The 27,370-nt window shown below is 46.5% G+C and overlaps 1 protein-coding gene and 3 pseudogenes across 7 annotated transcripts in view; 1 reads left to right on the top strand and 3 right to left on the bottom strand.

Moving 5' to 3' along the window:
* Nucleotides 1-2,164: 2,164 nt before the first annotated feature.
* On the bottom strand, nt 2,165-6,578 carry LOC144609126 (UDP-glucuronosyltransferase 2C1 pseudogene; annotated as a pseudogene). 2 transcript variants are annotated; one of them, XR_013549285.1, is made up of 2 exons: nt 6,343-6,578; nt 2,165-4,051 (listed from the first exon to the last, which is right to left on the bottom strand). The product of XR_013549285.1 is annotated as a UDP-glucuronosyltransferase 2C1 pseudogene, transcript variant X2 (transcript). The 2 variants fall into 2 exon arrangements; XR_013549284.1 differs by having other exon boundaries at nt 6,347-6,578.
* Nucleotides 6,579-9,635: 3,057 nt separating this feature from the next.
* LOC144609125 (UDP-glucuronosyltransferase 1-2 pseudogene) lies at nt 9,636-14,365 on the bottom strand (annotated as a pseudogene). Of its 2 annotated transcripts, none has more exons than XR_013549283.1 (2): nt 14,268-14,365; nt 9,636-11,334 (listed from the first exon to the last, which is right to left on the bottom strand). The product of XR_013549283.1 is annotated as a UDP-glucuronosyltransferase 1-2 pseudogene, transcript variant X2 (transcript). The 2 variants fall into 2 exon arrangements; XR_013549282.1 differs by lacking the exon at nt 14,268-14,365 and adding an exon at nt 14,039-14,241.
* Nucleotides 14,366-18,722: 4,357 nt separating this feature from the next.
* On the bottom strand, nt 18,723-23,423 carry LOC144609124 (UDP-glucuronosyltransferase 1-2 pseudogene; annotated as a pseudogene). 2 transcript variants are annotated; one of them, XR_013549281.1, is made up of 2 exons: nt 23,330-23,423; nt 18,723-20,397 (listed from the first exon to the last, which is right to left on the bottom strand). The product of XR_013549281.1 is annotated as a UDP-glucuronosyltransferase 1-2 pseudogene, transcript variant X2 (transcript). The 2 variants fall into 2 exon arrangements; XR_013549280.1 differs by lacking the exon at nt 23,330-23,423 and adding an exon at nt 23,101-23,303.
* Nucleotides 20,419-27,370, top strand: part of LOC144609065 (kinesin-like protein kif7) — a 20,567-nt gene continuing 13,615 nt past the window's right edge. Inside the window, exon 1 of the mRNA XM_078427411.1 lies at nt 20,419-20,424. Within this exon, the coding sequence (XP_078283537.1) occupies nt 20,419-20,424 (6 nt within the window). The remainder of the gene's footprint in view (nt 20,425-27,370) is intronic.

The following is a 27,370-nucleotide window of genomic DNA, read 5'->3' as shown; positions in this document are numbered from 1 at the left end:
AAATAGATTTGGAGAGATGCAAGTGAAAGTTATCATCACTTTGGGACTTCACACCTGGGGGTGAGTGGTCTTAAAGGGGCTTACAGATGAAAAATAAACCACGATGGCATCTGGGTTAAAAGAGTGAAATATGGGGGCAAACGTCACCTCAGGTTTATGTTCAGTTGTCTGGACACTAAGTGGAGTGTACTGTAGATGCAAACTTAATGTAAGAAAGGGGGAATTCAAACATCCCATATGAGATTAGGATGCTGCCTGACCTGCTGAGTTACTCCAGCATTTTGTGATACCTTCATATGAGATTAGGAAGCATTTTGCACTCAATGAACTTAGAATATTTGAAAATAGCCACAAAATGCTGGAGTCACACAGTATCTCTGCAGAAAAGGAATAGGGTCGAGACCCTTCGCCAGACTTGTTCAGTCCTGAAACGTCACCTATTCTTTTTCTCCAGAGATGCTGCCTGACCTGCTGAGTTACTCCAGCACTTTTTTATCCATCCTCAGTATAAACCAGCAACTGCAGTTCCTTCCTACTGAGAATATTTGAGGCTCTTTCTACAGAAATTGCTTGGTCAAGAGAGTTAGTTGAAAGTTGACATGATATTTTTTTCCGTTGAGCAAACATATCAAGGCTGATGGATCCAATGGGTAGATGATACCTCAACTGAGTGATACAACAGGTTTGAGGAATGGAGTGACTCATTGATTGCAATCATTTAGTTAGTTAGTTTAGTTTATTGTCACGTGTACCGAAGTACAATGAAAAGCTTTTGTTGCGTGCGATCCAGTCAGCAGAAAGACAATACATGATTACAATTGAGCCGCCCACAGTTTACAGGTACATGATAAGGGAATAATGTTTAGTGCAAGGTAAAGTCAGCAAAGTCCAATCAAGGATCCTCAAAATGGCGGCGCTGCCATAGCAGCTGCGGCTTACCTGCGGTCCATTTGTCTTTGTGTTTTTGTTGTTTTTTTGTCTTAATTGTAGTTGTGATGTGGTGTTTTTGTGTTTGTGTACTATGTGTGTATGTGGGGGGGAGGGGGGAGGGGGGAGGGGGAGGGGGGAGGGGGGAGGGGGGAGGGGGGAGGGGGGAGGGGGGAACTGTAAAATTGTAAAATTGTAAATAGGTGTCCCTTCCGAACGGAGACCCGACCTTTGTTTTCTGGGTGTTGTCTCCGTTCCTGCTGCGGCCTACCATCGGCCCAACTCCTGGAGCTGGCGGCCTCCAGGGCTCTGGTTCGCAGAGCCCGCGGACCGGAATTACCACCACCGGAGCCGGCCGTGTTCGGAGGCTGCGGGAGCGGCTGCGACTCGCCTTAGGCTCGGGCCGCGTGGATGCCGACATCGGGAGCTCCGGCAGCGGCAGCGTGTTCGCCCGCCCCGGATCGCGGGGCTTGGGTCGCGGACATTTCACCGTCCGGCGCGGCCTAAGATAGGCCGCGGGATATTTCTCTGCTGGGCGGGGGCTTCAATGTCGGGAGCCACGACCGCCCCGACGTGCAGCAACAGCGGCAGCAGCAGCGTGTTCGCCCGCCCCGGATCGGACTTATCATCGGCGGAGCCGTCCGTCTTCGGAGGCTGCGGGAGCGGCTGCGACTCGCCTTAGGCTCGGCCCGCTGCGGACCGTCCGGCGCGGCCTTCAACCACAACAACCTGACCGCGGGAGAGGACAGCAGGAGAAGGGAAAAGACATTGTGGCCTTCCATCACAGTGAGGAGAGGACTGGAGGAGACTCACTGTGATGGATGTTTTCTTGATGGATGTTTGTTTTGGGGGTTGTGTAATTTTAATGCCTATTTTGATGCTTTTGTTGTTGGACTGTGGGTGACTGAATTTCGTCCAATTTGGATGACAATAAAGCTATCTTGAAGGATAGTCCAAGGGTCACCAAAGAGGTAGATAGCACAGCACTGCTCTCTGGTTGTGGTAGGATGATTCAGTTTCCTGATAACAGCTGTCTGTGTGAGTGCCGGGGATCGCTGGACTAGGTGGGCCGAAGGGCCTGTTTCCACGCTGCATCTCCAAAGTCTAAATCAGAAGCGTGTGCTGGAAAAGGCTTAGACTCGAGGAGAATGACATGTGATGTCTGGCAATTAGACAATGGATGAGATAATGGTAGGAAATGGGTTCTTTAATCAAACAGAGAATCCCAAATTTGGGACCATATGAACAAACGTTGCATCATTTTAAATAATCATAGATAAGGTTGGTTACAATCACATTTTTTTTCTGTGCCTATCAAAAAACAAAGGCAATTCTTTCACTGATCTGTGACTCACAATTTCTTAAGATGTTTTGCAATATTCAGAATAACTGGAAAAAAAGCTCCTTGCATCAAATGCAGGTAACCCTTCCTTTTGTTAATTTGAAAGAACTTAAAAGGCTATATCCCAAAGGGGCAAAAAATCTCACTCCGTCTTTTGCTTTTTCCCACAAACAACACGACAAAGTTTCTTCAGTGTTCCAACCACCAGCACGGTGAGCAGGAGTAACACAGACAACAGAAAGATCATCACATCTACACAATAGTAAGCGTACCAGGGGAGTCGGTGGGATTCTGGGCGCAAATGCCCCGTTCCTTTGTGTCGGGCAACGTACTCAACCCAGAAAACGGCTCTCTCCATTGGCGACTCTGGCTGGTCCCGATGGAGAGCGGAGAGTCTCTTCATGTTGTCCCCATAAGATGTGCCATTTATCACCTCGTTGAGTGCCTGCAACAGATCTGTGGGGTGCATGGTTGCAACGTTGATCACTTTTGCTGCCCCTCGAGATTCGAGTCTGACAACATTGTCAAACTGGTCAAAAAGCAGAGGCATGCCGACCACTGGCACCCCATGGTAGATGGCTTCGTAAATGCCATTGGTGCCTCCGTGTGAAACAAAGGCTCGTGTGTTGGGGTGACCCAGCAGGTCGTTCTGAGGGATCCATTTTGCCAGCAGTGTATTATTCCCTATGTTGGGAGGGGTCTCACCATCATATCTCCAGATAACCTTCTGGGGGATTTGAGATAAAGCTTCTGCTATCTTCATTGTAATCTCCATTGGCAAAGAGTCGACAATGGAGCCCAATGACATGACAACAAGTCCGTGCTTCCCTGAGCTTTGGACAAACTCCTCAAACTCTGCCGCCAGAGGCCGTGCTGGTTTACACTGGAAGCCTCCGATGTACACGATGTTTGGCATGGTGGGTCTTGGGAATTCAAACACAAAATCCACCCTCATCAGCCACACATCAGCTCTGAGGAGAATCGATTTGATGTCCGTGTCCGGTCCCAGATACCGACGGCAGATCTCATTATAAAGTGGGTAGATCAAAAACTCTGAAATAAAGTGTTGAATGACACTGTGAATGACATTTTCTGTTCTTTGGAGAAAATCCATTTTGTCCGTGAGCTGTGAGCCAGGAAGTGCGATGTAGGAAGGTGGTGACGGGGCAGTGAGAAAATGGGCTTCCCCAATCATCTGCCATCGAATGTTGTACACCAGCGGCACTTTTAAATAATACGCAAGCATTGGCCCAGTGCCAAATATAGGATCTGTGAGTATTAGGTCAAAGTTTGCATCTTCAAATTGATTCAACAAGGTTTTGTTTTCAAAAATCGCCATGTTGAAATTTTGATAATGTCTATGAACATTGTACATAAACGTAACCATTAGATTTTGGAACATAATGTTGCCCCATAGTGTGTGGCTATTCTGTAACCTGTCCAGTGACATTAGCACAAAATTTTCCATCACTTCTTTCCTTGAAATTTCATCAATGTTTCCTTGTGCTTGAACTATGACGGTTTGATACAGATCGGGTCTCTCTTTGATGTGCCAGTTTGAGGAGTAACAAAGCATAGTGATGCTGTGGCCACGAAGGTTCAGCTCTTCCATTAGAATTTCCATATTGATCCAGTGACTTCCATCAACAGGCACCACCAATATTCTAGCTGCCTTGGTAATTGGACAAGACAGGGCAAACATGATACCAAGCACAAATGTGACCTTTGATCTGCTTTTCCATCTAAGACCATCCATGTTGGGGAACGATGATCACACTGATCCTGTGGTAGAATTGACCAGAAGTGTTGGTAAGTGACAAACATTGATAAAAAGAGAGTAAAGACACAATGTGCTGGAGTACTTCAGAGATGTACCTCATCACTTCAGGGATAGATTCTCGTGGCTGAATTAAGCCATTCGGCCCATCAAGTCTATCTACTCCGCCATTCAATCACGACTGATCTATGTTTCCCTCTCAACCCCATTCTCCTGCCGTCGCCCCATAACCCCTTGTCTCCCGAAACAATAACTGTTCCCATTCACCAGGGATGCTGCCTGACCTGCTGAGTTAGTTCGCCCCCGGTTTCCTCCCACAGCCCAAAGCCATGCAGATTGGTAGGTTAATTGGTCCCTGTACATGGCCGCTAGTGTGTAGAGAATGAATGGGAAATTGTGATAATACAGAATTATCGTGTACAAGTGATCACTGATCATAGAAACATTACAAGCTCTTCAACACTTCAATAACTTTCAATTCCTAGGTCCCCATTGCCGCTAGTGTGTAGAGAATGGATGTGAAATTGTGCTCATACAGAACTAGCGTGAACGAGTCAGGGTGGACTCAGTGGGCCGAAGGGCCCATTTGCGTGCTGTATCTCAAGGGAGTAGTCTAGATAATTGTGGGGGTTAGTATGTTTGTGGTAGATGTCAGTGGATAATCTGTCCCCTCGTTGTGAGCTTGATGAGATGGAAGAGTTGAGCATGGGTGCCGGAGGCAGCTCCGATGCTGTGGTCAATGTGGAGAAAGAGCTGGGGGATGGTGCCAGTGTACGCTTGGTTCCAGGCCTGTTTGACATAACCAACAAAAATAACAGGCATAGCTGGAGCCCATGCGAGTGCCAATGGACTTTAGACTTTAGAGAGACAGCGTGGAAACAGGCCCACCAGTCCACCGAGGCGGCGCCGACCAGTGACCAGGCTGTACATGAACGCTCTCCTACACACTGGACAATTCATATTTTACGGAAGCGAATTAACCAACAAACCTGCACGTCTCTGGAGAGTTGGGTGGTCACAGGGAGAAGATACAAACTCCTTACAGACAGCACCCGTAGTCAGGATCAAACCCGGGTCTCTGGAGCTGCAAGGCAGCAACTCTGCCACTGTGCCGCCGTGCCAAACATTTGACTTGAAGAAAGTTAGAGGAGTCAACAGAGAAGTTGTTGAGGGTGAGGAAAGTTTTCGGACGGTGGGGGAGAGTGGAGAGGGGAACCAGTTTAGTTTCTATTGAAGGAAGACCACAAGGGCCCTGAGCCCTTTCAAGTGGGTAACGGTGGGATACATTAAACATCCATGCTGAGGCACGGGGGCCCGAGAAATTGAAAGTTATTGAAGTGTTGAAGAGCTTGTGAGGTGGCTCGGAGGGAGTTTAAAACAACGTTGCCCTCGGGATTGTTAAAACAGCTCTCATTCTTCATCGGGGGTCACGGGAGCACTGCAACAAACGCAAGTGTGGGTGTGAAGCCCGCAGCCAAACATGGGATAGACACAAAAAGCTGGAGTAACTCAGCGGGCCGGGCAACATCTCTGGTGAGAAGGAACAGATCGAGACACTTCTTCAGACAAAACATGGGCTTCAGTTTAAAGCAACTAAAAGAAAAAAAGTCAAATGGGACATGAATAGAATATTGTATTTGGAATATTGACTATTGAGCGAAATCTGTGGAGAGGAGATGTGTGTGTCTGGAGAATACAAAATTTTTGTGTTGAGATAATATCGAGTATGAAAACCAATGGCGGTAGAGTTGCCGCCTAACAGCGACAGAGACCCGGGTTCAATCCTGACTACGAGACTACGTTCACCCTGTGACCTGGGTAGGTTTTCTCCGGCTGCTTCGGATTCGTCCCACACTCGAAAGGCGTGCAGGTTTCAGGGTGAATTGGCTTCGGTAAAATGTGAATTGTCCAGAGTGTAGGACAGCGCTCGTGTACAGCGTGATCACTGGTCGGCGCGGCCTCGGTGGACTGATGGGCCTGTTTCCACGCTGTCTCTCTCAAGCCCAATGTCCATTGGCACTCTCATGAGTTCCAGCTATGCCTGGTGTGTCAAACAGTCCTTGAACCAGGCGTCGCCTGGCACCATTCCCCAACGCCTTCTCCACATTGAGAAGGTTTTCAATGAGAACCGAGATACGAGAGAAAACAAAAGAACAAATTTTGCATGAAAAAATAAGCTCCCGGCAAGTTTGTGAACGATTAAAAAAATATATATATTCCGATCCGTTGCCCAAACTGTAACTAGAAAGCATGCAATGCAAAGATAGTGGAGAATTTGGAAGTGTTTTCAACTTACATACCTTGGAGAGAATTCGATGTAATCTGAATGTCAGAGAGATGTGACTGCGTTGGGACTTGAACCCGCGGCTTCAGCGCCTTCACCCGCTGCTGAATAACCAGTGAAACAATCTCCTTCACTGGAGCCTGGGACTCTGCGACCGCTTCCAGTCTCCACAAGAAAGCAAAACGCCACCTCCCTCACACCTTGCTCACTTGCCAGTGAGTAACACAGGAAAATACTTACGGACAAATATAACACCAACGTACCCGCCCCCAAGCGGTATCTTAAAATAACCGAAGTATGAAAGTCCATTTGGTAAATACAATCGCGATGGAAGTTTCCTTTCAAGGTCGCTGAGATTTCAATCAAGGGAAAGTGATCAACAATTTTCAGTTTATGGGGACAAAGTCTAAGAAGAGCTTTGGTTGTGTAATGTTCGATTTGATGAATTTATTTTTCATTCCGTGCCGCATAATATATTTTGTTGGCAATATGTTTTTGTTGGCAAGAGCATATTCATTAGGCAGTGGACAATGGGTGCAGGAGGAGGCCATTCTGCCCTCCGGGCCAGCACCGCCATTCAATGTGATCATGGCTGATCATTCAGTTGGCTCGTTGCCTGAGAATCAATACAAAGTTTAACCTCCTGACTGTTATGCTGGACTTCCCGGAATACAAACTGATGAAGCCATTTCTTTACATTTCTTTTATAAAAATATTGAAGAACCAGATGGATTTTCTAACAATCCGAAGACTTTATGGGTTTTACATTCAAAAGTAGCTTGGCATTAGAGCGTCGGAAACCCAGGTTGGAACCTGACCTCGGGTGCCACCTGTGTGGAGTTTGCACATTCGCCCTGTGACCACGTCAGTTTCGTCCGGGTGCTCCGGTTTCCACGCACATCCCAACGATGTGTTGGGAGTGGATGAGTAAGTGGGATAACATAGAACTAGTGTGAATGGGTGATCGATGGTCAACATGGACTAGGTGGGACGAAGGGCCTGTTTCTTTGCTGAATTTTTAAACATAAATCAAACTAAAGTTCCATAAGTCTGGGGTAAAGATTGCACATTGCTATTTGGGGGGAAATTGATTGCATCTGATTTACAGGAAATCCAGTTTGTGTTCAATTCACAGGACCCCTTACATAACCCATATACAGTACAGCACAGTGATACAGTGGTAGAGCTGCTGCCTTACAGCGCCCGGGTTCAATCCTGTCTGTGGGTGCTGTCTGTGCGGAGTTTGTAGATTCTTCCAGTGACCTGAGTGGGATTTCCCCGGGAACTCTGGTTTCCTCCCACACTCCAAAAATGTACAGGTTCGTAGGCAAATTGGCTTTGGTAAAATAGTAAATTGTCCATAGTTTGTGTGGGCTAGTGTTATTGTGCGGTAATCACTGGTCGGCGTGTACTTGGTGGGCAGACAGACCTGCTTCCGCGTAGTATCTCAAAACTAAACTAAACCAAACTGTAAATGGCATGAACACGGTGATGTAGAGAGATCTTGGATTGCAAATCCATTGCCTCCTGAATGTAACAACACAATTGGAGTGGGTAATGAGGAAGGCATAAGGCAAACTTGCCCACATCTGTGGGGGCATTGAGCACAGAAAGGCTCAATTCGTTTTGTATAAAACTTTGCCTTGTTCCTATTTAGATTATTGTGTGCATTTCTGGTCACCACATTACATAAAGGATATGGAGGAGATTGGAGAGTGAAGAGTGCCCTGTGACACGGTTCTCTCCAGGTGCTCTAGTGTCCTCCAACCCTCCAAATGCAAGCTTGCCGTTAATTGGCTTTGGTTAAAAAAATGTACATTGTCCCTAATGTGTAGGATAATTCCAGTGTCTGGGGTCTGGGGTCTGGGAAGGGTTCCAACTAGAAACGTCACCTAATCTTTTTCCCCAGTGATGCTGCGTGACCCGCTGAGTTACTCCAGTATTTTGTGTCTATCTAGTGTACGGAGTGATCGCTAGTTGGCGCAGACTCAGTCGGCCGAAGGGTCTGTTTCTCTAAAGTGTAAAGGAGGCTCACTGAGATATTTTCTGACAATAATGGGGTACTGGAAGGAAGGCAAAAATGGTGACAGACTGAGAGTGAGGGTTGGCATGATTGACTGGAAGAGAGAATAGTGCAGTAAAGATCCACACTGTCTGTGAATCCCAAAGGTTTGTGGCCAGATAACAAAAGGTAACCTAATTGTGAATAACTGTCACTAAACTTTGCGGATTGCGGATGACACAAAGCTGGGTGGCAGTGTGAACAGCGAAGAGGATGTTCGGAGGTTGCAGGGTGACCTGGACAGGTTGAGTGAGCGGGCAGATGCATGGCAGATGCAGTATAATATAGATAAATGTAAGGTTTTCCACTTTGGCGGCAAATACAAGGAGGCAGATTATAATCTCAATGGTGTCAGGTTAGGTAAGGGGGAAGTGCAGTGAGACCTGGGTGTCCTTGTACACCAGTCACCGAAAGTAGACATGCAGGTGCAGCAGGCAGTAAAGAAAGCTAATGGCATGTTGGCCTTCATAATGAGAGGATTTCAGTATAGGATAAAGAGGTTCTTATGCAGTAAGGCCACATCTGGAGTATTGTGTACAGTTTTGGTCTCCTAATTTGAGGAAGGACATCCTTGTAATTGAGGCAGTGCAGCGTAGGTTCACGAGATTGATCCCTGGGATGGCGGGAGTGTCACACGAAAAAAGATTGAAAAGACTAGGCTTGTATTCAACGGAGTTTAGAAGGATGAGAGGGGATCGTATGGAGACATATAAAATCATTAAAGGACTGGACAAGTTAGATGCAGGAATTTCCCCCCCAATTTTGTGGGAGTCCAGAAACAGGGGCCACAGTCATAGAATAAAGGGGAGGCCAATTAAAACTGAGGTGAGAAGCAACCTTTTCACCCAGAGGGTTGTGAATTTGTGGTATTCTCTGCCACAGAGGGCAGTGGAGGCCAAATCACTGGATAAAGTTAAGAGAGAGTTAGATTCCTCTCGGTGCTAGTGGAATCAAGGGATATGGGGAGAAGCCAGGCACGGGTTATTGATTATGGACGACCAGCCATGATCACAATGAATGGCGGTGCTGGCTTAAAGGGCCGAATGGCCTCCTTCTGCACATATTTTCTATGTTTCTGTTTCTATGTAACTTAAGGTGCTTCAATGTAAATGTGGTTCAGCGATTTATGATTTTCATCTGGTTATCAATGCACAAAGCTTATTATTTCACCAACCTATCTGGCTTTTATTAGCAGTCTTTGGTAAGTTCATGTTTTGTGGAATGGAGACCCCGTGGATCAAATGCATGAAAAACTTTATTTGATTAATTTGAAAGAACAAAATATACCAATGAAAAAATATCTCACTCCGTCTTTTGCTTTTTCCCACAGACCACACCACAAAGTTTCTTCAGTGTTCCAACCACCAGCACAGTGAGCAGGAGTAACACAGACAACAGAAAAATCATCACATCTACACAATAGTAAGCGTACCAGGGGAGTCGGTGGGATTCTGGGCGCAAATGCCCCGCTCCTTTGTGTCGGGCAACGTACTCAACCCAGAAAACGGCTCTCTCCATTGGCGACTCTGGCTGGTCCCGGTGGAGAGCGGAGAGTCTCTTCATGTTATCCCCATAAGATGTGCCGTTTATCACCTCGTTGAGTGCCTGCAACAGATCTTTGGACTGCATGGTGGCAACGTTGATCACTTTTGCTGCCCCTCGAGATTCGAGCTTGAGTAAATTGTCAAACTGGTCAAAAAGCAGAGGCATGCCGACCACTGGCACCCCATGGTAGATGGCTTCGTAAATGCCATTGGTGCCTCCGTGTGAAACAAAGGCTCGTGTGTTGGGGTGACCCAGCAGGTCGTTCTGAGGGATCCATTTTGCCAGCAGTGTATTATTCCGTATGTTGGGAGGGGTCTCACCATCATATCTCCAGATAACCTTCTGGGGGATTTGAGATAAAGCTTCTGCTATCTTCATTGTAATCTCCATTGGTAAAGAGTGGACAATGGAGCCCAATGACATGACAACAAGTCCGTGCTTCCCTGAGCTTTGGACAAACTCCTCAAACTCCGCCGCCAGAGGCCGTGCTGGTTTACACTGGAAGCCTCCGATGTACACAATGTTTGGCATGGTGGGTCTTGGGAATTCAAACACAAAATCCACCCTCATCAGCCACACATCAGCTCTGAGGAGAATCGACTTGATGTCCGTGTCTGGTCCCAGATACCGACGGCAGATCTCATTATAAAGCGGGTAGATCAAAAACTCTGAAATAAAGTGTTGAATGACACTGTGAATTACATTTTCTGTTCTTTGGAGAAAATCCATTTTGTCTGTGAAAAGTGACCCCTGGAGTGGGATGTAGGAAGGTGGTGACGGGGCAGTGAGAAAATGGGCTTCCCCACTGATCTGCCATCGAATGTTGTACACCAGCGGCACTTTTAAATAATACGCAAGCATTGGCCCAGTACCAAATATAGGATCTGTGAGTATTAGATCAAAGTTTGCATCTTCAAATTGTTTCAGCAATGTTTTGTTTTCAAAAATCGCCATGTTGAAATTTTGATAAAGTCTATGAAAATTGTACATAAACGTAACCATTAGATTTTGGAACATAATGTTGCCCCAGAGTGTGTGGATATTCTGTAACCTGTCCAGTGACATTAGCACAAAATTTTCCATCACTTCTTTCCTTGACATTACATCAATGTTTCCTTGTGCTTGAACTGTGACGGTTTGATACAGATCGGGTCTCTCTTTGATGTACCAGTTTGCGGAGTAACAAAGCACAGTGATGCTGTGGCCACGAAGGTTCAGCTCTTCCATTAGAATTTCCATATTGATCCAGTGACTTCCATCAACAGGCACCACCAATATTCTAGCTGCCTTGGTAATTGGACAAGACAGGGCAAACATGATACCAAGAACAAATGTGACCTTTGATCTGCTTTTCCATCCAAGACCATCCATGTTGGGGAACGATGATCACACTGATCCTGTGGTAGAATTGACCAGAAATGTCGGTAAGTGACAAACATTGACAAAAAGAGAATAAAGACACAAAGTGCTAGAGTGCGTCAGATAGGTAACTCATCACTTCAGGGATAGATTCCATGTTCATACGTTCTCGTGGCAGGATTAGGCCATTCCGCCCATCAAGTCTACTCCGCCATTCAATCATGGCTGATCTACCTTACCCTCTCACCCCCATTCTTCTGCCGTCGCCCCATAACCCCTTCACTCCAGAAACATTAACTGTTCCCGTTCACCGGAGTTGCTGCCTGACCCGCTGAGTTAGTCCGCCGCCGGTTTCCTCCCACATCCCAAAGACATGCGGATTTGTAGGTTAATTGCTTAATACGGAGTTTGTACGCTCTCCCGTGACCACCAAACTCTCCAGAGACGTGCATGTTTGTAGGTTACTTTGCTTCGGTGAATGTGAATTGTCCAAAGTGTAGGATAGCGCTCGTGTACGTGATCACTGGTCGGCGCCGCCCCGGTGAACTGGTGGGCCTGTTTCCACGCTGTCTGTCTAAAGTCTAAAGTCCATTGGCACTCGCATGGGCTCCAGCTATGCCTGTTATTTTTGTTGGTTATGTCAAACAGGCCTTGAACCAAGCGTACACTGGCACCATCCCCCAGCTCTTTCTCCACATTGACCACAGCATCGGAGCTGCCTCCGGCACCCATGCTCAACTCTTCCATCTCATCAAGCTCACAACGAGGGGACAGATTATCCACTGACATCTACCACAAACATACTAACCCCCACAATTATCTAGACTACTCCCTTGAGATACAGCACGCAAATGGGCCCTTCGGCCCACTGAGTCCACCCTGACTCGTTCACGCTAGTTCTGTATGAGCACAATTTCACATCCATTCTCTACACACTAGCGGCATGGGGACCTAGGAATTGAAAGTTATTGAAGTGTTGAAGAGCTTGTAATGTCTCGGATGTAAATCAGAGAGGATGGACAAGGGGGGGACGGGACAAGGGAGATTATTTTAGTTTAGAGATACAGCATGGAAACAGACGCTTCGGCCCACGGGGTCCATGCCCACCAGAAATCCCCGCATATTATGCATCCCGCACTATCGCATACATATTAGGGACAATTTAGAATTTTACATAGCCAATTAACCTCGAACCCTGTACGTCTTTTGAATGTGGAAGGAAACCGGAGCAACCGGAGAAAACGCATGCAGGTCACGGGGAGACGTACAGACTCCGTACAGACAGCATCCGTAGTCGGGTTCGAACCGCGTCTCGGGTGCTGTAAGGCAGCGACCGTCCCTGTATAGTGGAATTTGGAGGTGAGATCTGTGGGGCAGCAGCAGGCAGATACAATTGGCCTGCCAGGGCAGTCAAGTTTGTGGATGTTTGGATGAAGACAGACACAGAATACTGGAGTAACTCAGCGGGGCAGGCAACATCTCTGGAGAGAAGGAAAGGGTGACGTTTCTGGGTCGAGACCCTTCTTCAGACTGAGTCAGGGGAGAGAGAGACAAGAGAAATAGACGGCGATGCACAGATGTGAAACAAATGAATTAGAGATATTTTAAAAAGTAACAATGGAAGGGTAAGGTGTGAAAACGAGGCATCAAAGGGGACGCATATCAAGGAAACCGGTTGTATGGTGTTAGGGAAACTGTAACATTGGAGTCTGTGCTTGAGGTTGAGGACTCATGGCCAAGACGTTGGTGTGAGAGCTGGCGTCTGGCCTCAGCACGGGAGGATGAAGTGGTTGAGCGATTAAGGTAGTTCACAACAGCGTTACCCTCGGGATTGTTAAAACAGCTCTCATTCTTCATCGGGGGTCAGGGGAGCACTGCAACAAACACAAGTGTGGATGTGAAGCCCGCAACCAAACATGGGATAGACACAAAAAGCTGGAGTAACTCAGCGGGCCGGGCAACATCTCCGGTGAGAAGGAACAGGTGGAGACACCTTCAGACAAAACATGGGCTTCAGTTTAAAGCATCTAAAGAAAAATCACAGAACGGAACAAGAATGGAATATTGGATTTGGAATATTGACTATAGAGGGAAATCTGGGGAGAGGAGATGTGTGTGTCTGGAGAATACAAAATATATGTGTTGAGATAATACCGGGTATGATAACCATTGGCGGGAGAGTTGCCGCCTAACAGCGACAGAGACCCGGGTTCAATCCCGACTATAGGTGCTGTTTGTACGTTCTCCCTGTGACCTGGGTAGGTTTTCTCCTGCTGCTTCGGATTCGTCCCACACTCGAAAGACGTGCAGGTTTGTAGGTTAATTGGCTTCTGTAAAATGTGAATTGTCCAGAGTGTGGAGGATAGCGCTCGTGTACGGTGTGATCGCTGGTCGGCGTGGCCTCGGTGGACTGATGGGCCTGTTTCCACGCTGTCTCTCTCAAGTCTAAAGTCCATTGGCACTCTCATGGGTTCCAGCTATGCCTGGTGTGTCAAACAGTCCTTGAACCTGGCGATCCCTGGCACCATCCCCCAACGCCTTCTCCACACTGATAAGGTTTTCAATGAGAACCGAGATACGAGAGAAAGCAAAAAAACGAACGTTGCATGAAAAAATAAGCTCTTCGCAAGTTTGTTGTAGATTTAAAATAAATAAATATTGCGATCCGATGCCCAAACTGTAACTAGAAAGCATGCAATGCAAAGATAGTGGAGAATTTGGAAGTGTTTTCAACTTACATACCTTGGGTATCAGTGAATTCGATGTAATCTGAATGTCAGAGAGATGTGACTGCGTTGGGACTTGAACCCGCGGCTTTAGCGCCTTCACCCGCTGCTGAATAACCAGTGAAACAATCTCCTTCACTGGAGCCTGGGACTCTGCGACCGCTTCCAGTCTCCACAAGAAAACAAAACGCCGCCTCCCTCACACCTTGCCCACTTGCCCGCGAGTAACAGAGGAAAATACTTACGGACAAATATAACACCAACGTACCCGCCCCCAAGCGGTATCTTAAAATAACCGCAAGTATGAAAGTTCATTTGGTAAATACAATCGCGATGGAAGTTTCCTTTCAAGGTCGCTGAGATTTCAATCAAGGGAAAGTGATCAACAACTTTCAGTTTATGGGGACAAAGTCTAAGAAGAGCTTTGGTTGTGTAATCTTCGCTTTGATGAGTTTGTTTTTCATTCCGTGCCGCATAATATATTTTGTTGGCAATATGTTTTTGTTGGCAACGACAAATTCAATAGACAATAGACAATAGTTGCAGGAGTAGGCCATTCGGCCCCTCGAGCCAGCACCGCCATTCAATGTGATCATGGCTGATCATTCAGTTGGCTCGTTGCCTGAGAGTCAACACAAAGTTTAACCTCCTGACTCTGTTACGCTGGACTTCCCGGAATACAAACTGATGAAGCGATTTTTACATTTCCTTTATAAAAATATTGATGAACCAGATAGATTTTCTAACAATCCAGAGACTTTATGGGCTTTACATTCAAACGTTGCTTGGCAGTAGAGAGTAGTGGTGGAAGAGTTTTTGTTTTGACTGGGGCACTGTGACCAGTGTTGTTCCACCGGGATCAGTGCTGGGACCTTTGTTGTTTGTGAATAAAAAATTATTTGGATATATAAATGGTTTGCGTTTGTAAGTGATTTGGTGCGTTGATTAGTGAGTTTGCAGACAACACAAAAATAAAGCAGTTTACAAACCCAGCAGTATGAGTATTTTAATTTAAGTTAGTTTGGACATACAGTGCGGAAACAGGCCCTTCGGCCCACTGAGTCAGCGCCGACTAGCGATCTCTACATACTAGGGACAATAGACAATAGACAATAGACAATAGGTGCAGGAGTAGGCCATTCAGCCCTTCGAGCCAGCACCGCCATTCAATGCGATCATGGCTGATCACTCTCAATCAGTACCCCGTTCCTGCCTTCTCCCCATACACCCTCACTCCGCTATCCTTAAGAGCTCTATCCAGCTCTCTCTTGAAAGCATCCAACGAACTGGCCTCCACTGCCTTCTGAGGCAGAGAATTCCACACCTTCACCACTCTCTGACTGAAAAAGTTCTTCCTCATCTCCGTTCTAAATGGCCTACCCCTTATTCTTAAACTGTGGCCCCTTGTTCTGGACTCCCCCAACATTGGGAACATGTTTCCTGCCTCTAATGTGTCCAATCCCCTAATTATCTTATATGTTTCAATAAGATCCCCCCTCATCCTTCTAAATTCCAGTGTATACAAGCCCAATCGCTCCAGCCTTTCAACATACGAAGCCAATTAACCTAGAAACCTGTACATCTTTGGAATGTAGGTGGAAACCGGAGCACCCGGAGAAATATCACGTGGTCAGAGGGAGAACGAAGAAACCACACATACAGAACCCGTAGTCAGTATCAAACCCGGGTCTCTGGCGTTGTAAGGCAGCAACTCAACCGCTACGCCACCTATTAATATTGATTTACCTAATGCGAACGGAAATTTTAAAGGTGGAGAATGGCAGATTCTTGATTAGTACGGGTGCCTGGGTATTGGGGAGGAGGCAGGAGAATGGGGCAGTGAGGGGAGAATAGATCAGTCATGATTGAATGGCGGAGACGTTCAATGGGTCAAATGGCTAAAGTCTGCTCCGATAACTTATGAACACCTTTTTCTATTGTTAAATTGTGCTTAGTTTTCACATTGATCTATAGTTTAGCTGCCTGGTCGGTCGATGCATGCTGCATTCCGACAAACACCTTTCGCAGTTTACGTGATGGTTACAACTCTTGTCATCAACACTGTCCTTCCCCCTCTACTCGTCGCCAATCAGTGGTGCAGCATGTAGACCTGGTATCGCACAGCGCCGGAAACCCAGGTTGGAACCTGACCTCGGGTGCCACCTGTGTGGAGTTTGCACATTCGACCTGTGACCACATCAGTTTCGTCCGGGTGCTCCGGTTTCCTCGCACATCCCAACGATGTGTGGGTTTGTAGGTTAAATTGGCCTCTGTAAGTTGCCCCCAATGTGTTGGCAGTGGATAACATAGAACTAGTGTGAATGGGTGATCGATGGTCAGCATGGACTACGTGGGACGAAGTGCCTGTTTCTATGCTGATTTTTTAAACATGAATTAAACTAAATTTCCATAAGTCTGGGATAAAGATTGCACATTGCTATTTTGGGGGAAATTGATTGCATCTGATTTACAGGAAATCCAGTTTGTGCTCAATTCACATGAACCCTTACATAACCCAGGGAACCCCTGTATACAGTACAGCACAGTGGTACAGCAGTAGAGCTGCTGCCTTACAGCGCCAGGGACCCGGGTTCAATCCTGTCTGTGGGACGTGTCTGTACGGAGTTTGTATATTCTTCCCGTGACCTGAGTGGGATTTCCCCGGGAACTCTGGTTTCCTCCCACATTGCAAAGATGTACAGGTTCGTAGGCAAATTGGCTTTGGTAAAATAGTAAATTGTCCATAGTTTGTGTAGGCTAGTGTTATTGTCGGCGTGGACTCGGAGGGCAGACAGACCTGCTTCCGCGTAGTATCTCAAAACTAAACTAAACCAAACTGTAAACGGCATGAACACTGTGATACAGAGAGATCTTGGATTGCAAATCCAGTACCTCCTGAATGTCACGACATAATTGGAGTGGGTAATGAGGAAGGCATAAGGCAAGCTTGCCCTCATCTGTGGGGGCATTAAGTACAGAAAGTTTCAATTCATTTTGTATATAACTTTGCCTTGGCCACATTTAGATTATTGTGTGCATTTCTGGTCACCAATTTACATAAAGGATATGGGGGAGATCGGTGAGTGAAGAGTTCCCTGTGACACGGTTTTCTCCAGGTGCTCTGACGTCCTCCAAGGCTTGTCGTTAATTGTCTTTGGTTAAAAAATTGTACATTGTTCCAAATGTGTAGGATAATGCCAGTGTCTGGGGTCTGGGGTCTGGGAAGGGTTCCTACTCGAAACGTCACCTAATGTTTTTCCCCAGTGATGCTGCGTGACCCGCTGAGTTACTCCAGTATTTTGTGTCTATCTAGTGTACGGAGTGATCGCTGGTTGGTGCGGACTCAGTGGGCCGAAGGGTCTGTTTCTCTAAAGTGTAAAGGAGGCTCACTGAGATATTTTCTGACAATAATGGGGTACTGGAAGGAAGGCAAACATGCTGACAGACTGAGAGTGAGGTTTGGCATGATTGACTGGAAGAGAGAATAGTGCAGTAAAGCTCCACACTGTCTGTGAATCCCAAAGGTTTGTGGCCAGATAACAAAAGGTAACCTAATTGTGAATAACTGTCACTAAACTTTGCGGATTGCGGATGACACAAAGCTGGGTGGCAGTGTGAACAGCGAAGAGGATGTTTGGAGGTTGCAGGGTGACCTGGACAGGTTGAGTGAGCGGGCAGATGCATGGCAGATGCAGTATAATATAGATAAATGTAAGGTTTTCCACTTTGGCGGCAAATACAAGGAGGCAGATTATAATCTCAATGGTGTCAGGTTAGGTAAGGGGGAAGTGCAGTGAGACCTGGGTGTCCTTGTACACCAGTCACCGAAAGTAGACATGCAGGTGCAGCAGGCAGTAAAGAAAGCTACTGGCATGTTGGCCTTCATAATGAGAGGATTTCAGTATAGGATAAAGAGGTTCTTATGCAGTTGTATAGGACCCTGGTAAGGCCACATCTGGAGTATTATGTACAGTTTTGGTCTCCTAATTTGAGGAAGGACATCCTTGTAATTGAGGCAGTGCAGCGTAGGTTCACGAGATTGATCCCTGGGATGGCGGGAGTGTCACACGAAAAAAGATTGAAAAGACTAGGCTTGTATTCAACGGAGTTTAGAAGGATGAGAGGGGATCGTATGGAGACATATAAAATCATTAAAGGACTGGACAAGTTAGATGCAGGAATTTTTCCCCCAATTTTGTGGGAGTCCAGAAACAGGGGCCACAGTCATAGAATAAAGGGGAGGCCAATTAAAACTGAGGTGAGAAGCAACCTTTTCACCCAGAGGGTTGTGAATTTGTGGTATTCTCTGCCACAGAGGGCAGTGGAGGCCAAATCACTGGATAAAGTTAAGAGAGAGTTAGATTCCTCTAGGTGCTAGTGGAATCAAGGGATATGGGGAGAAGCCAGGCACGGGTTATTGATTATAGACGACCAGCCATGATCACAATGAATGGCGGTGCTGGCTTAAAGGGCCGAATGGCCTCCTTCTGCACATATTTTCTATGTTTCTGTTTCTATGTAACTTAAGGTGCTTCAATGTAAATGTGGTTCAGCGATTTATGATTTTCATCTGGTTATCAATGCACAAAGCTTATTATTTCACCAACCTATCTGGCTTTTATTAGCAGTCTTTGGTAAGTTCATGTTTTGTGGAATGGAGACCCCGTGGATCAAATGCATGAAAAACTTTATTTGATTAATTTGAAAGAACAAAATATACCAATGAAAAAATATCTCACTCCGTCTTTTGCTTTTTCCCACAGACCACACCACAAAGTTTCTTCAGTGTTCCAACCACCAGCACAGTGAGCATGAGTAACACAGACAACAGAAAGATCATCACATCTACACAATAGTAAGCGTACCAGGGGAGTCGGTGGGATTCTGGGCGCAAATGCCCCGCTCCTTTGTGTCGGGCAACGTACTCAACCCAGAAAACGGCTCTCTCCATTGGCGACTCTGGCTGGTCCCGGTGGAGAGCGGAGAGTCTCTTCATGTTGTCCCCATAAGATGTGCCGTTTATCACCTCGTTGAGTGCCTGCAACAGATCTTTGGACTGCATGGTGGCAACGTTGATCACTTTTGCTGCCCCTCGAGATTCGAGCTTGAGTAAATTGTCAAACTGGTCAAAAAGCAGAGGCATGCCGACCACTGGCACCCCATGGTAGATGGCTTCGTAAATGCCATTGGTGCCTCCGTGTGAAACAAAGGCTCGTGTGTTGGGGTGACCCAGCAGGTCGTTCTGAGGGATCCATTTTGCCAGCAGTGTATTATTCCGTATGTTGGGAGGGGTCTCACCATCATATCTCCAGATAACCTTCTGGGGGATTTGAGATAAAGCTTCTGCTATCTTCATTGTAATCTCCATTGGTAAAGAGTGGACAATGGAGCCCAATGACATGACAACAAGTCCGTGCTTCCCTGAGCTTTGGACAAACTCCTCAAACTCCGCCGCCAGAGGCCGTGCTGGTTTACACTGGAAGCCTCCGATGTACACAATGTTTGGCATGGTGGGTCTTGGGAATTCAAACACAAAATCCACCCTCATCAGCCACACATCAGCTCTGAGGAGAATCGACTTGATGTCCGTGTCTGGTCCCAGATACCGACGGCAGATCTCATTATAAAGCGGGTAGATCAAAAACTCTGAAATAAAGTGTTGAATGACACTGTGAATTACATTTTCTGTTCTTTGGAGAAAATCCATTTTGTCTGTGAAAAGTGACCCCTGGAGTGGGATGTAGGAAGGTGGTGACGGGGCAGTGAGAAAATGGGCTTCCCCACTGATCTGCCATCGAATGTTGTACACCAGCGGCACTTTTAAATAATACGCAAGCATTGGCCCAGTACCAAATATAGGATCTGTGAGTATTAGATCAAAGTTTGCATCTTCAAATTGTTTCAGCAATGTTTTGTTTTCAAAAATCGCCATGTTGAAATTTTGATAAAGTCTATGAAAATTGTACATAAACGTAACCATTAGATTTTGGAACATAATGTTGCCCCAGAGTGTGTGGATATTCTGTAACCTGTCCAGTGACATTAGCACAAAATTTTCCATCACTTCTTTCCTTGACATTACATCAATGTTTCCTTGTGCTTGAACTGTGACGGTTTGATACAGATCGGGTCTCTCTTTGATGTACCAGTTTGCGGAGTAACAAAGCACAGTGATGCTGTGGCCACGAAGGTTCAGCTCTTCCATTAGAATTTCCATATTGATCCAGTGACTTCCATCAACAGGCACCACCAATATTCTAGCTGCCTTGGTAATTGGACAAGACAGGGCAAACATGATACCAAGAACAAATGTGACCTTTGATCTGCTTTTCCATCCAAGACCATCCATGTTGGGGAACGATGATCACACTGATCCTGTGGTAGAATTGACCAGAAATGTCGGTAAGTGACAAACATTGACAAAAAGAGAATAAAGACACAAAGTGCTAGAGTGCGTCAGATAGGTAACTCATCACTTCAGGGATAGATTCCATGTTCATACGTTCTCGTGGCAGGATTAGGCCATTCCGCCCATCAAGTCTACTCCGCCATTCAATCATGGCTGATCTACCTTACCCTCTCACCCCCATTCTTCTGCCGTCGCCCCATAACCCCTTCACTCCAGAAACATTAACTGTTCCCGTTCACCGGAGTTGCTGCCTGACCCGCTGAGTTAGTTCGCCGCCGGTTTCCTCCCACATCCCAAAGACATGCGGATTTGTAGGTTAATTGATTAATACGGAGTTTGTACGCTCTCCCGTGACCACCAAACTCTCCAGAGACGTGCATGTTTGTAGGTTACTTTGCTTCGGTGAATGTGAATTGTCCAAAGTGTAGGATAGCGCTCGTGTACGTGATCACTGGTCGGCGCCGCCCCGGTGAACTGGTGGGCCTGTTTCCACGCTGTCTGTCTAAAGTCTAAAGTCCATTAGCACTCGCATGGGCTCCAGCTATGCCTGTTATTTTTGTTGGTTATGTCAAACAGGCCTTGAACCAAGCGTACACTGGCACCATCCCCCAGCTCTTTCTCCACATTGACCACAGCATCGGAGCTGCCTCCGGCACCCATGCTCAACTCTTCCATCTCATCAAGCTCACAACGAGGGGACAGATTATCCACTGACATCTACCACAAACATACTAACCCCCACAATTATCTAGACTACTCCCTTGAGATACAGCACGCAAATGGGCCCTTCGGCCCACTGAGTCCACCCTGACTCGTTCACGCTAGTTCTGTATGAGCACAATTTCACATCCATTCTCTACACACTAGCGGCAATGGGGACCTAGGAATTGAAAGTTATTGAAGTGTTGAAGAGCTTGTAATGTCTCGGATGTAAATCAGAGAGGATGGACAAGGGGGGGACGGGACAAGGGAGATTATTTTAGTTTAGAGATACAGCATGGAAACAGACGCTTCGGCCCACGGGGTCCATGCCCACCAGAAATCCCCGCATATTATGCATCCCGCACTATCGCATACATATTAGGGACAATTTAGAATTTTACATAGCCAATTAACCTCGAACCCTGTACGTCTTTTGAATGTGGAAGGAAACCGGAGCAACCGGAGAAAACGCATGCAGGTCACGGGGAGACGTACAGACTCCGTACAGACAGCATCCGTAGTCGGGTTCGAACCGCGTCTCGGGTGCTGTAAGGCAGCGACCGTCCCTGTATAGTGGAATTTGGAGGTGAGATCTGTGGGGCAGCAGCAGGCAGATACAATTGGCCTGCCAGGGCAGTCAAGTTTGTGGATGTTTGGATGAAGACAGACACAGAATACTGGAGTAACTCAGCGGGGCAGGCAACATCTCTGGAGAGAAGGAAAGGGTGACGTTTCTGGGTCGAGACCCTTCTTCAGACTGAGTCAGGGGAGAGAGAGACAAGAGAAATAGACGGCGATGCACAGATGTGAAACAAATGAATTAGAGATATTTTAAAAAGTAACAATGGAAGGGTAAGGTGTGAAAACGAGGCATCAAAGGGGACGCATATCAAGGAAACCGGTTGTATGGTGTTAGGGAAACTGTAACATTGGAGTCTGTGCTTGAGGTTGAGGACTCATGGCCAAGACGTTGGTGTGAGAGCTGGCGTCTGGCCTCAGCACGGGAGGATGAAGTGGTTGAGCGATTAAGGTAGTTTACAACAGCGTTACCCTCGGGATTGTTAAAACAGCTCTCATTCTTCATCGGGGGTCAGGGGAGCAGTGCAACAAACACAAGTGTGGATGTGAAGCCCGCAACCAAACATGGGATAGACACAAAAAGCTGGAGTAACTCAGCGGGCCGGGCAACATCTCCGGTGAGAAGGAACAGGTGGAGACACCTTCAGACAAAACATGGGCTTCAGTTTAAAGCATCTAAAGAAAAATCACAGAACGGAACAAGAATGGAATATTGGATTTGGAATATTGACTATAGAGGGAAATCTGGGGAGAGGAGATGTGTGTGTCTGGAAAATACAAAATATATGTGTTGAGATAATACCGAGTATGATAACCATTGGCGGGAGAGTTGCCGCCTAACAGCGAGAGTCCCGGGTTCAATCCCGACTATAGGTGCTGTTTGTACGTTCTCCCTGTGACCTGGGTAGGTTTTCTCCTGCTGCTTCGGATTCGTCCCACACTCGAAAGACGTGCAGGTTTGTAGGTTAATTGGCTTCTGTAAAATGTGAATTGTCCAGAGTGTGGAGGATAGCGCTCGTGTACGGTGTGATCGCTGGTCGGCGTGGCCTCGGTGGACTGATGGGCCTGTTTCCACGCTGTCTCTCTCAAGTCTAAAGTCCATTGGCACTCTCATGGGTTCCAGCTATGCCTGGTGTGTCAAACAGTCCTTGAACCTGGCGATCCCTGGCACCATCCCCCAACGCCTTCTCCACACTGATAAGGTTTTCAATGAGAACCGAGATACGAGAGAAAGCAAAAAAACGAACGTTGCATGAAAAAATAAGCTCTTCGCAAGTTTGTTGTAGATTTAAAATAAATAAATATTGCGATCCGATGCCCAAACTGTAACTAGAAAGCATGCAATGCAAAGATAGTGGAGAATTTGGAAGTGTTTTCAACTTACATACCTTGGGTATCAGTGAATTCGATGTAATCTGAATGTCAGAGAGATGTGACTGCGTTGGGACTTGAACCCGCGGCTTTAGCGCCTTCACCCGCTGCTGAATAACCAGTGAAACAATCTCCTTCACTGGAGCCTGGGACTCTGCGACCGCTTCCAGTCTCCACAAGAAAACAAAACGCCGCCTCCCTCACACCTTGCCCACTTGCCCGCGAGTAACAGAGGAAAATACTTACGGACAAATATAACACCAACGTACCCGCCCCCAAGCGGTATCTTAAAATAACCGCAAGTATGAAAGTTCATTTGGTAAATACAATCGCGATGGAAGTTTCCTTTCAAGGTCGCTGAGATTTCAATCAAGGGAAAGTGATCAACAACTTTCAGTTTATGGGGACAAAGTCTAAGAAGAGCTTTGGTTGTGTAATCTTCGCTTTGATGAGTTTGTTTTTCATTCCGTGCCGCATAATATATTTTGTTGGCAATATGTTTTTGTTGGCAACGACAAATTCAATAGACAATAGACAATAGTTGCAGGAGTAGGCCATTCGGCCCCTCGAGCCAGCACCGCCATTCAATGTGATCATGGCTGATCATTCAGTTGGCTCGTTGCCTGAGAGTCAACACAAAGTTTAACCTCCTGACTCTGTTACGCTGGACTTCCCGGAATACAAACTGATGAAGCGATTTTTACATTTCCTTTATAAAAATATTGATGAACCAAATAGATTTTCTAACAATCCAGAGACTTTATGGGCTTTACATTCAAACGTTGCTTGGCAGTAGAGAGTAGTGGTGGAAGAGTTTTTGTTTTGACTGGGGCACTGTGACCAGTGTTGTTCCACCGGGATCAGTGCTGGGACCTTTGTTGTTTGTGAATAAAAAATTATTTGGATATATAAATGGTTTGCGTTTGTAAGTGATTTGGTGCGTTGATTAGTGAGTTTGCAGACAACACAAAAATAAAGCAGTTTACAAACCCAGCAGTATGAGTATTTTAATTTAAGTTAGTTTGGACATACAGTGCGGAAACAGGCCCTTCGGCCCACTGAGTCAGCGCCGACTAGCGATCTCTACATACTAGGGACAATAGACAATAGACAATAGACAATAGGTGCAGGAGTAGGCCATTCAGCCCTTCGAGCCAGCACCGCCATTCAATGCGATCATGGCTGATCACTCTCAATCAGTACCCCGTTCCTGCCTTCTCCCCATACACCCTCACTCCGCTATCCTTAAGAGCTCTATCCAGCTCTCTCTTGAAAGCATCCAACGAACTGGCCTCCACTGCCTTCTGAGGCAGAGAATTCCACACCTTCACCACTCTCTGACTGAAAAAGTTCTTCCTCATCTCCGTTCTAAATGGCCTACCCCTTATTCTTAAACTGTGGCCCCTTGTTCTGGACTCCCCCAACATTGGGAACATGTTTCCTGCCTCTAATGTGTCCAATCCCCTAATTATCTTATATGTTTCAATAAGATCCCCCCTCATCCTTCTAAATTCCAGTGTATACAAGCCCAATCGCTCCAGCCTTTCAACATACGAAGCCAATTAACCTAGAAACCTGTACATCTTTGGAATGTAGGTGGAAACCGGAGCACCCGGAGAAATATCACGTGGTCAGAGGGAGAACGAAGAAACCACACATACAGAACCCGTAGTCAGTATCAAACCCGGGTCTCTGGCGTTGTAAGGCAGCAACTCAACCGCTACGCCACCTATTAATATTGATTTACCTAATGCGAACGGAAATTTTAAAGGTGGAGAATGGCAGATTCTTGATTAGTACGGGTGCCTGGGTATTGGGGAGGAGGCAGGAGAATGGGGCAGTGAGGGGAGAATAGATCAGTCATGATTGAATGGCGGAGACGTTCAATGGGTCAAATGGCTAAAGTCTGCTCCGATAACTTATGAACACCTTTTTCTATTGTTAAATTGTGCTTAGTTTTCACATTGATCTATAGTTTAGCTGCCTGGTCGGTCGATGCATGCTGCATTCCGACAAACACCTTTCGCAGTTTACGTGATGGTTACAACTCTTGTCATCAACACTGTCCTTCCCCCTCTACTCGTCGCCAATCAGTGGTGCAGCATGTAGACCTGGTATCGCACAGCGCCGGAAACCCAGGTTGGAACCTGACCTCGGGTGCCACCTGTGTGGAGTTTGCACATTCGACCTGTGACCACATCAGTTTCGTCCGGGTGCTCCGGTTTCCTCGCACATCCCAACGATGTGTGGGTTTGTAGGTTAAATTGGCCTCTGTAAGTTGCCCCCAATGTGTTGGCAGTGGATAACATAGAACTAGTGTGAATGGGTGATCGATGGTCAGCATGGACTACGTGGGACGAAGTGCCTGTTTCTATGCTGATTTTTTAAACATGAATTAAACTAAATTTCCATAAGTCTGGGATAAAGATTGCACATTGCTATTTTGGGGGAAATTGATTGCATCTGATTTACAGGAAATCCAGTTTGTGCTCAATTCACATGAACCCTTACATAACCCAGGGAACCCCTGTATACAGTACAGCACAGTGGTACAGCAGTAGAGCTGCTGCCTTACAGCGCCAGGGACCCGGGTTCAATCCTGTCTGTGGGACGTGTCTGTACGGAGTTTGTATATTCTTCCCGTGACCTGAGTGGGATTTCCCCGGGAACTCTGGTTTCCTCCCACATTGCAAAGATGTACAGGTTCGTAGGCAAATTGGCTTTGGTAAAATAGTAAATTGTCCATAGTTTGTGTAGGCTAGTGTTATTGTCGGCGTGGACTCGGAGGGCAGACAGACCTGCTTCCGCGTAGTATCTCAAAACTAAACTAAACCAAACTGTAAACGGCATGAACACTGTGATACAGAGAGATCTTGGATTGCAAATCCAGTACCTCCTGAATGTCACGACATAATTGGAGTGGGTAATGAGGAAGGCATAAGGCAAGCTTGCCCTCATCTGTGGGGGCATTAAGTACAGAAAGTTTCAATTCATTTTGTATAAAACATTGCCTTGTTCATATTTAGATTATTGTGTGCATTTCTGGTCACCACATTACATAAAGGATATGGAGGAGAGTGGTGAGTGAAGATTGCCATGTGACACGGTTTTCTCCAGGTGCTCTAGTGTCCTCCAACCCTCCAAATGCAGGCTTGTCGTTAATTGTCTTTGGATAATTGTCTTTGGAAAAAAAATTGTACATTGTCCCTAATGTGTAGGATAATGCCAGTGTATGGGGTCTGGGAAGGGTTCCTACTAGAAACGTCACCTAATCTTTTTCCCCAGTGATGCTGCGTGACCCACTGTTACTCCAGTATTTTGCGTCTGTCTAGTGTACGGAGTGATCGCTGGTTGGCGCGGACTCAGTGGGCCAAAGGGTCTGTTTCTCTAAAGTGTAAAGGAGGCTCACTGAGATATTTTCTGACAATAATGGGGTACTGGAAGGAAGGCAAACATGCTGACAGACTGAGAGTGAGGTTTGGCATGATTGACTGGAAGAGAGAATAGTGCAGTAAAGGTCCACACTGTCTGTGAATCCCAAAGGTTTGTGGCCAGATAACAAAAGGTAACCTAATTGTGAATAACTGTCACTAAACTTTGCGGATTGCGGATGACACAAAGCTGGGTGGCAGTGTGAACAGCGAAGAGGGTGTTCGGAGGTTGCAGGGTGACCTGGACAGGTTGAGTGAGTGGGCAGATGCAGTATCCATCCATCCATCCATCCATCCATCCATCCATCCAAAAAAAGCACTTAAAAAGCACTTATTGTTTTAAAGTAGTCTTTTTTATTGCAAGTCACTTAACATACACAGATCAGCATGGGGCCCCTATGCTCGTGGGCCACGGGGCAAATGTTGCGAAAACAGCACTTAGAGTGTGTTTACTTTAAAATAAACAGCGTTCTTTGTTGAAAAGGAAATAAACTTATCTATAGAGCATCAGCTTTTTTAAAATAAATAAAATCAAACTTAATGAAAATCACATTCCTCATTTTAAATAAATGTCTTTGTTATAAATGAAATCAAGCAGCGGGAGAGGCGACGGCGACTACACCTCCCGGCGGTCAGCGCTGCTGGGACGGGAGGGAGGGAGGGATGAGGGAGGGAGGAGAGTGGGGAGGGAGGGGGACCTCCCCTTTTCCCAGTACTCTTCTTTCCCAAACCACCAAGCCCCCTGTTGTCCCCCTCCCCAGTCCCCATTCTCAGACCCCCCCATTCTCTCTCCCCCAGATACACTCTTACTCTCCCCCCCCCCTTTCCCCAGCACACCCCTTTCCCCGTTGGGCCC

Source organism: Rhinoraja longicauda, chromosome 33, assembly GCF_053455715.1.
Source record: "Rhinoraja longicauda isolate Sanriku21f chromosome 33, sRhiLon1.1, whole genome shotgun sequence".
In the NCBI taxonomy this organism is placed as follows: Eukaryota; Metazoa; Chordata; class Chondrichthyes; order Rajiformes; family Arhynchobatidae; genus Rhinoraja; species Rhinoraja longicauda.
Note: the sequence above shows the minus strand (reverse complement) of the source record. Positions and strands in the feature narration are given on the sequence as shown.